The sequence below is a fragment of the Nanorana parkeri genome, unplaced genomic scaffold (assembly GCF_000935625.1).
Source record: "Nanorana parkeri isolate BGI_ZX_2015 unplaced genomic scaffold, ASM93562v1 scaffold269, whole genome shotgun sequence".
NCBI classification, from domain to species: Eukaryota; Metazoa; Chordata; class Amphibia; order Anura; family Dicroglossidae; genus Nanorana; species Nanorana parkeri.
The window spans coordinates 841,212-851,556 of NW_017306537.1; the positions used below are offsets into that span (position 1 = coordinate 841,212).

At 39.7% G+C, this 10,345-nt stretch overlaps 1 protein-coding gene across 1 annotated transcript in view; it reads right to left on the reverse strand.

Moving 5' to 3' along the window:
* TRIM50 (tripartite motif containing 50) overlaps positions 1–8,991 on the reverse strand; it is a 13,540-nt gene extending 4,549 nt beyond the window's left edge. Inside the window, exons 1-2 of the mRNA XM_018557121.1 lie at positions 8,587–8,991; positions 2,921–3,016 (exon numbers count right to left, since the gene is read on the reverse strand). Of these exons, the coding sequence (XP_018412623.1) occupies positions 2,921–3,016; positions 8,587–8,991 (501 nt within the window). The remainder of the gene's footprint in view (positions 1–2,920; positions 3,017–8,586) is intronic.
* Between the last annotated feature and the right edge of the window lie 1,354 nt (positions 8,992–10,345).

The following is a 10,345-nucleotide window of genomic DNA, read 5'->3' on the forward strand; positions in this document are numbered from 1 at the left end:
TCTTGTACAGTAAATGTAATAAAATTATTTATATATTGATTACAAAGTGTAGTTATTAAGCAATTGATTATACACATGTTAAATATTCATATAGGTATATGGGGAAACAGGTAAACAGTATTTCAGATCCATAGTTGATTGGTGAAATTTGCTCTGGCCCATGTGGAGTAAACAACTACAAGCCCCGTTGAGGTTAAGTAAACCTTGGAACAGTAGTTTGTTTGGTCCACACATTTGAACAGGCAAATCATTAAAACCTTAATTTGTCATTGGAAAACTATGGAAAGCTGGCCAGCCTTCACCATTTGAAGGTCAATGGGGCCAGACACTGTTACAGAACAACAAAAATTAAAGTAAACCTGATAAGCGAATAGGGAAATCTGAGCTGAAATATTTTGTCACAAATTCCAAAGAGTAGTATTAATCCAGGGGTTTTAGAAATATCATTGAGATGCTTCTTCATCTATTGTCTGTTGAGGGGGTGTGAAACACCTTATGCAAGATCACTGTGCCAGGAAAGCCTTATCTCCAGTCTTCTGAAGTACAAGTCACAAGGACAACTGGCTCTCTGTTTCACTGTGACTGCAATCTAATCAGTGTGTGTGGGATTGTCACAGGATTACAAAGTAAGCAATGAGCTCATACTACTTAAAGAAAGATATTTTAGTAAACACCACACCCTTGTGAAATGGAAAGTTTTGAGGAAAACATTGCTGGTTTAGAATGGTGATCTAATGTTAGCAATGATCATTTAAAGTGGCCACGTGGCCGCAAGTGCCAGCATACCTCCATACCTATGACCCCCCCCAAAGATGGGAAAGACGGACATCTTTTAGCACAAAGTATGTAGGCAAGGACACACCCCTATCATGCCTCAAGTTACATGAGCCACGCAAAATATGCAGAAACGCACAAGTGCTTCTTTTTCATGACTGCTTTCCTTTATACTGACTTTCAAAGCCCATTTCCACCTTTGTGGATGTATTTAAAAAAAACAACAACCACATGGCAGCAATATACACCGAGTGTACATTAAGCAGACATATGCAGTTGCTGTATATGAACACAGAAGCTTACTTTTTTTGGTCCTCTTCATCTCCTCATGGCTGCTTTTGAAATGGCCACCTCTTTGCAAGCAGTCTATGTAAATTAACACTCTCTCTGAGCTCTCTCCCCCTATTCAATAGTATTCATAGTGACAACCCCCCTTGGACAGTGTATTGTGACTTGTAAGGGCAAAGCTGGTGTGCAGTGATCTTGTTACAATGACTCACAAGGGGGGGGGGGGGGTGAGGCGTGCACTCGGGTATCAAAAACACACAAGGAGGGGGGGGGGGGGTCAGCTGCTTTACAATCTGACTCCAGTGTCAGACTGGGTTTCCTGCGGAGAAAATGTTCAATTTGTAGGACTCTCATGCCTACTAAAAAGTCCATAATAAAATGAACAAAGCCAGCAATGTGAGTCATAGAAATGTAAACACATATACAGCATCACTGCATCTCTACATTACCACAATAAATGCTAATCACTAATCACTGACAAAGGTGGAAATAGGCTTTACAATAACAAATCCAATAATTTAGTGACTGGATGAAAGGTTTAGTGTAGTATAACAGTTTTGTTAGTTAAACAGTGCATTTTATAATAGAGTTCCATTCATCAGACCAAAAAGCAGGACAACTGAGGAGGAAAGTGGATTTGGTTCTAAATGAGGGACAATTGGGAGCTATGCATGTCCTGCCAGAAACTGCCTTGATAAATCTCTAAATGTTCAGTGGTAACAAAAGACACATAATTTGGTTTCAGTGATTTGCACTTAAAAAATACCAGACTGTCATCATACCCAAAGGACATCATACATATGTACAACACTGGATACATTGCTGGGACCAGGTAGCCCAAGTGCCTTCTGCTGGTGGTTCTACCGAGGTCCTCTTTTCCTCTCCTCTTTTTTGGTACTTTAAACAATTTCTCCGTTTTGGTATCACTGACCTGATTGGTACTCTAAAATGTATCTTCTGCATGTGTACTGTAAATGGGTAATGCTAGAGTAGGCTGTTCTTATACAAAGATCCATGGTCATTAAGAATTATAGAACAGTAGCAGCAAATGAGGCTATCCAAGCCCCGAGTTCAATCCTACCTTTTTTAATTACATTTCCATTAAAACTGTAATTTGGCATAATGATCGTTGTTTTCAGCTAAGAGTGCCAAAAAAGGCCTAAATGTATCAACCACATGGCAAAAAATAATATATATAATGGTAATAAACACAGGGCTTATAGCTTAGTGAATTGTTCCTATAAAATAATTATACCACAGGTTTACAAAACATATGCCTTGACGAATATTTCTACAATTCCCAATGATACAGAAGATGTTTTCAGGCAGAACAAAAATAATTTTCATGTTGTCCATCTTGAATAAATACATGTAGCATAAAAGGCTCAATTCACTAAACCACACTGTCACTATTTTCAACTATTTTCCATGTAACTGTAATTTGGAGGGAGTTTTTTTGGCTGCCATTGCTGAAAATAACAGTTGCCTAGGCAAATAACAATTGCAATGGTTTATTAAATTGATCGTATAGTGCAAAGGGGTAAGCAAACTCTGGCCCTCCAGCTGTGGTGAAATGACAAATCCCATCATGCATTAGCCTCTGGGAGTCATACCTATGATTGACTTGCAATGCCTACCGTATTTTTCGCTCCATAAGACGCACTTTCCCCCCCCCAAAAAGGCGGGGGAAAATACTGTCACTTACTGTGACAGAAACTGCCTGCGTTTTATGTACCGGTGCGCCTTATGGAGCGCAAAATATGGTAATTGGATTTGTAGTTGCACCACAGCTGGAGGGCCACAGTTTGCCTACCCCTGCTGTAGTGTTTTGCACTGCTAATGATTTGTGTACACTCACTGTTATACGGGTCTTGTTGTTGGTGAGTTTGCTTATCTGCTCCTCCAGAGCCCTCCTCTCTTTTTGCAGCTCAGTCATCAGTGCGGACACATCCTCCTACAAATCAATGTGGCAATGCAAAATATTAAACAAATAATTAAACACAAATGATGGGAAAGTGGTACAGTCAAATTGTTATACAAATGAAAGAACTGTAGTTTAGACTCAGTGGACAGCCACAGGGGGGACTGCAACAAGAACTGTTAACAGATTAATCTACTATGCAGAAATTCCTTGGGCATAGGGACACCTGCTATATATTGGGATTGGGTATTTACTAAAAAAAATATATATATACATTTTTGCTACAAATAAACGTTATGATACCCGGAAAAGGCAGATAATAAAAAATAATTTATATTGGTTAAAGTTATATTAAATTGAACATTTTTTAAGCTATTTCAAATGCTGAAATCACTTACAATGAATGCTGCTTCTTGATGTTTAAAATTCTTAGATTCCTGGATAATCAGCTGGTCCCCTGAGCACTGGTCCTGATATCTTGTTTTAGGTTAGCTCCTTTCCCTTGCAGGGTCCTATGGAGCCACCCTTGTGTGTGCTAGAAAGCTGTGTGTGTGTCTCCACAAACACACAGACACAGTAATGCAAGACACTCCCCTCCTCCTCTTTTCCCCAAGCTAGTAGATAAACAGCTAATGGAGATGTGCTGTCCCTTGTGATCTTGTACTGGACAGAAAGTTTAGGGAAGCCGAGCTGAGAGAGTTGGAGCCAACCGGATACGTGATGACTGTAAGTGTTTGGGCAAACAGGTTTCATCTAGATGAATTACTGGAAAAAGACATTTCAGAGTTTAAAGCTGCCCATACACCTTGTAATTATCGTTTGATTACTTTCGTGTCGTCATCGACCCGTCGATCAATTTCCACTCGAATACCCCATCATGCACAGACCAATGTAGATTTTGATTATCGTTCATTAGTAATACAAACTGTCCGAATTTCATCGATTGACAGAACAGATTTTTGTTTGCGCATGTGCAGTGTTCATGTTGTGATTGTTTCCACACGCAAACACCAATAATCCATCGATTTTTGTACGATTCGAAAAACGTTTCCAGCCTGACCGATTGGGGAAATTCGCCCAGCTGTACAGTAATTATGATCGTTCACTTCCCATCAACTGGCCGATTATCGTACGAAAACCCGATCGTGTTTGATTTCCGAACGATAATCGCAAGGTGTATGGGCACTCTTATACTACTTTTACACATATTTACTGAAATTGGAAATGATCAGATTTCCTCTTCACTCATTTCTCTCTTATTTATTAACTCGATGGGCCTTTATATTTCAGTAATGCATCAAGTCACAAAGTCAGTCCAAATATAGTCTGCTTTCTCCTATGGGATGTTTTTATTCCCTATATCCACATCACCACTTTTTATTGTTGGGAAATACTGTATATCACCATTGTTATTAAAGTGGAACTTCAACCACAACTTTTTTTTAAATTGGGGATTCAGCAAGGAAACAATAGAATCTGGTTTTACATCCTTTCTGTTTAAAGATTTCCCCAATGGAGACACAGAAAACTATGAAACACATCATCACAGAGGTTCTAAAGGCCGTGACACACTGCACGCAAAGCCATGCAGAGCGAAGCAAAGCTATCCGGCACGGAGCTTTGCGTGCAGCGTGTGAGCTGAGTGCAGTCAGATGATTGACTGCACCTTCAGCCAATTCGGCTCGTCCGTAACAACCAGCCAGCTGTCGCATACCGACGCGCTGGTTTATACGCGCTAGCCGATTGGCTGAAGATGCAATTTTTCATCTCGGCACGCTCAGCTAAGCGAGCTCTCGCAAGCTGAACTGCCGAGGAGAAAATTACATGACACACTGCTCGCAAAGGCAGCGTGCCACCGCTCCGCGCTGCATCGCGTGCAGTGTGTCACGGCCTTTAATCCTTCCACACTCCACTATCAACATATGTTTTATTGCTTTGTTTCTTTTGGAGAGATTTCCCTCAATTTCTGTGTCAGTGACCTCCATTACTGGGAGAGGAAATCTTTCCTGTGAAGTTACAAACACCAACAAAAAAACCCCCAAAAACCTGACAGAGGTTTAAACTCTTTCATGTCCAAAACAACTAAAAGATGTTTGGGCTGGAGTTCAATTCAGGCTTTGCTCCTGCTGTAGGGCTGTGATCTACTGTTTCTCTTTCTCAACAATTGTTTCCTGAATAAGAAAAATGTCCTATCAAGTGAAATCAAAGTCAAAAGGAAATTCTCTTGCTATGATAATTGTTCCTCTCCGTATGTTCATGATCCTGGGATCTTTAAAGGAAATCTATACTGTTTGATATATATTTGCTTCCTGATTTCTTATGATTGGGACGATATACTGTATATTAATATAACAATATAGAACTCTAGGATTACTCCAACATGTATTGCCCAACGCTTCAGAGCTCCTATGTCACTGAGCCACAAACAGGTGTATATCTGAATTTTTGCTACCACAAGTTGATGAGGAAGAACAAATGAAGTCAAGCAGATTTTTTTTATTCAGTAAAGCATTTTATGTTATGCTCTTTTTTCATTTTTAACGGAATTTAGAAGCTCTTACATTTAGAGATCCGTTTGCGGTTTCTATCATTTTGGAAGATTTGTTATAAGGAAGGCAAACCTTAAAGCAAAGCTCAGGTGAAAATGACAATGTTATTAGCCACCCCAGCACTGCAAGGGTTACGTGATAATCTTTGCCTAGGGTCAAAAATAAAAAAGTCATACTCACCTGATCCTCCAAGCTGTCCGGCTCTTAGACCAGTACCACTAGAGCAGGCTAAGGTCCACCAGTCATCACGTTCTATACACAGTGTATAAAACGTGAGGACACCGAGGGATATACCATCGCTAAAGCGGAGCAGAAGAGAGGAAGGAGGGAGCACTGTCATAGTCGGCCGCTCGGAGGATTGAGTGAGTATAACTTGTTATTTTTAACCCTAGGAAAAAAAAATAGCACTTCAAGGGTTAATAAAAAATTTTCCCCAGAGTTGTTCTCTAAAAACTTGCACTGACTCCAAGTTGGAGGTGAACCAGTCTATTGTGCATTCTCTTGACCTGAATAGCAGAAACTGTTTTTGGATCTGACATTCAGAGCCTGACATATAATTGTGTTTTATTTCCCTATAGCCACCAATGAGGTTCAAACTTTCATTGGAGGTTAGAATGTGACTTGCAGTGAAATGTAACTCAAGTTCTTAATAAAAGGCCACACTTGTTTTAGAGGAAATAATAAATACAAGGAACTACTGAATTTGACTAATCAATCAAGGAAATAAGGTGCATTCTAAACTAAGAGCCGAAGTTAGATGTTTATTATTTCTAATAAATATTAATGATTTTCGAGTCATGGGAGTATGGGGAGTATGGGAGGGAAGTAATTATATAAATGTTGTACATTTGTATGATTATGGTGATTGATATAAATATCTGTATTAGGGTTGCACAGATACCAAGTACAGTACTCGGTACAAGTACAAGTACCGATACTTTTGAGCTCCAAGACTACACTAGAGACAAATTCAAAAATTAGGAGGCAGCTGTCATTTGGGTAAGGAGCACACGGAGCTCCTGGGATTTGTACATCTCTGTTTTAATGTACGATTTTGTTTTTATAACTATAAATAAAGGGATGCACAGATACCAGTTTTGCGAGTACAAATACTGGTACTTGCCGAGTACTTACAAGTACGAGTACTGATAAATTTTTGTTTATTGTCATGTGACAATTTTTCTAAAACAATACAGACTAATGATTTCAGGACAGTGGTGGAGTGCCAGAGCCCGCTCCCAGCTGCAACCGCTGCAACCCTGGTAGTTCTCATGAAAATGCCAAGTATCAGCCCTGGTACTCGAAAAGTATCTGTGCATCCCTAATCTGTATGCTGAATCGTTTCATGATTCATTAACCATATTTGTTGAGAGGTGTTTAATGTCTTTTGATGGATCTGATAAAATGTGTTAATTTATCTGATACACTCTGACTACAAAGTATTAGTGGTAATGAATGGTTTTGTGAATGGTGCTATAAAGCCACAAGTGTTTTGCTTAATATGTGTATAAGTGTATCCTCCCACTTTGTGATTTCACCTCTACGAATAGACTCATTGTTGACTCGTGTTAAAAGGCAGAGTGTTGTTGACTGGAATGCTTTTGCACTGGATGGATTAATAAACATCTAACGATGGCTCTTATTTTAGCATGCAGCTTCCTCTTTTACTTGATTGAATAGCTTGAAGCAGATGACGGACTGTTGGATCAGCCAGCACCCGCAGTTGGAGTGTGCTGGCAGGAGATATGCAACGGGTCAATTGAATTTTTACAGAATATGACTGCTTGTATTTATATAGATAAAGGAGATGTATAGTGTTTGTATAAATTTTTGTCATTATTATTTTCAGAAATATATATATTTATTTTTAAATAGTTTTTTTTTATTAAGTCATATAAATACAGTATGTAATGATGCACGTGCATTGTATGCATGTGGACTTGTTTACATATCTATGCTTAGCTATTATTTTGGAAAAAAACATGCTGTTAACAGAACTCAGTAGCTCATGTTTAAAAATACAAACACCAGCTGAATAAAAAAGAAGAGTGACTTCTCTTTCCCCCCACCTCTTTTTACTGCCTGCTCTCTTCAGACAGGACTTGTGGAGTTCTAGTCAGAAGGAGTCTAAAGACAAACAGCTTCTACTGTGCTACTGTGCTCCCTCCATAGATAACCAGTAATGATCTATGACACCAGAGACCATTCCCAGGGCCGGTGGAGGCATAAGGGGGAACTTGAAGATCCGAGGGGGAGGCAGGTGAGAATCATTGGTGCCAACGAAGCCAGCGCTAGAGGAAGCGAGGCGGCGCCGGAGGCAGCAGAGCTGCATAAGCCGATGCCTCCTCTATAGCGCCGGCTCCTGTCACAGGCGGAGTGATACCAAATGCACTCAGCCTGTGGGGAATCGATAGTGAAAGTGCCTTCACTCACTCCGGTTACCAAATTGCTCTTGGAAAGGTACGGCACCGCTGATTGCCCTGATCACCATATTTTTGTGCATGAATACATGTAGACTGTTGTACATGAATAATTGTGGATTGTTGTACATTAAAAAAAAAGACCTACCCCAAAAATAAGACCTAGTGTGTTTTTTTGAGCCACAAAAAATATAAGACAGTGTCTTATTTTCGGGGAAACACGGTATATATTTATTCATATATACCCACAAACTTTGTATTTCAACTCCTTTTCTGGCAGATGCTAAATTCACACATTCTGATTTTCGCAATATGGTAATTTTTCTGGAGTGTGTATTTTTTTACGTTCAGTGTTAATCAGTATTGTAAATTTGACACAACATAGACGTGGTACACAGTACTAAGCTATACCAAAAAGCATGCAAATAAATGAAAAATGTATCTACAAATCACTATGAACTACAAACTAGTGAAAGTATTGACTACAGAACTATTCAATAAACCTAGATTTATCTTCTTTAAAACAACACTGGCGTACAGGTTGTAGGTAAATGAAGTTATAATATCACAGGGAATATCCCCATAGATGTAAATCTAATCATTTAAAAAATATAGTAGGACTGTGTATGCATACCTTCATTCGACTATACACACTTGTGAGTGGTGTGATGTGGTGATGCTTGTGGTCACCAACAGTGCCGCAAAGGCCACAGATAACTTCTTGGTCTTGCTCACAGTACAGACTGAGGGGGTTATTGTGATTGGGACATGTCTCGGTTGCAGCTTGCTCCTCACTCAGTACCTTCAGGGTCTCAATAAGGTGCTTTAAGGTAACATTGGGAGGTGAGGAACTGTAGTCCACTTCCTGGCGACAAACAGGACACAATAGAATGATGTGGGATTCCTTCATCAACCCCCATAAACAATCTCTGCAGTAGGAATGTCCACACTGCAGCATGGCCGGGTCCTTGAATATCTCCAGGCATATCGGACAAGTCAACTGGTTCTCCAGTAGAGGGAGTCTTATATTACAAGCCATCCCTCTCCGTATGGATCTGCAATATAACACCAAAAAGCAGATATCACATTAACTTGATTTGCAAGAAAAAAAACATACCGTGAAGTGTTATTATTAACTCTGTGCCATTATCTTAAGAATGGGGTTGATTATGTAATAAACTCCTTTATCTCTAAGGGCGATTGTACATCTTATCTGCATAAATATTGACAGGTACTATACAAGAACAGTGTGTACAGCAAATGCTTCAGCCATAACATACAATAGCAGTACACATTCTTATGCAAAGACATGAAGTGGTCAGCATACACAAACAAAATGTGTTCCCTTTTTAGGCTCCATCCAGTATACTGGGAACTCAGGTATATATACTGTATCACAGTTACTGAAAGTGGCAGCAATGCTTATCTGGGCTACCAGTCCTACTCAAAATTGCTATTCGTTTTGGGCAGACTCTAGGTCAAATCATGCACTGTCTTTCTATATCTCTCAGGACTCCAGAGGTGAGATCTCAGCACCTATGTTCCCACATTCCACACCTCTCAACATAAAGAGAGCTTGAAACTCTGTCAAAGTAAGCGGAAATCCCCTATGACGCAGTTATTACTGGAACAACGTTAAAATGTTCAATTTGCCATCACCCCATAGGGCATGCCCGTTACTACAGATCACGGAGACTCACAAAAAAATCTGAAGGGGACCCTCCTGGCGATTTCTCTCTGGGTTGTGAAAAACGATGCAAAGATCCCAAAGATTCCTTTTGTTCATCTGAAGTCGTCTCTACACTATTGACTTTACAGGGGATTAGAGTTGCGGTCAACTGTAACCACTCCATCCCTTAATGATACAATACTGTATTATCTTCACGTGTTCTAGTTTTAATTTGCCTCAACAACTTAATGGGGCCCCCTTCTACCCCCAGGCCCCATAGTAGCAGCCTGGGCTGCTATGGCTATAGTTACGCCACTGCCAGAGGGGACACTATCAGCAAAAAAAAACTGACATGGTTTCTCACCCTTCACTACTCTATCCAAAACTAAAAATAGATACATTTTATGTCAGACTGATTATTCTTTCCTGCTCTACATTGGACTTGCTACATGTGGTTTCTTTACCAGCCTTTTGAGCGGATAAACTTTACATGACAAGCTTGCTTTTCATTCTCAATCTGGCCCCATTTAATAAAAAGCAGCACAACGAGCAGATTCAATTTAACAACTCCATATGTACTCTACAGATCTGCAATCATAATCCCCATGCATGTGAAAATGTACAGCCGTCTCTTCAACAGCTCACATAAAATCATTCACTTGTTGGCAATGTCATGGAACTTTAACATTTTTTTTTAGCATATTTCTGTTACTTGTATGATGTT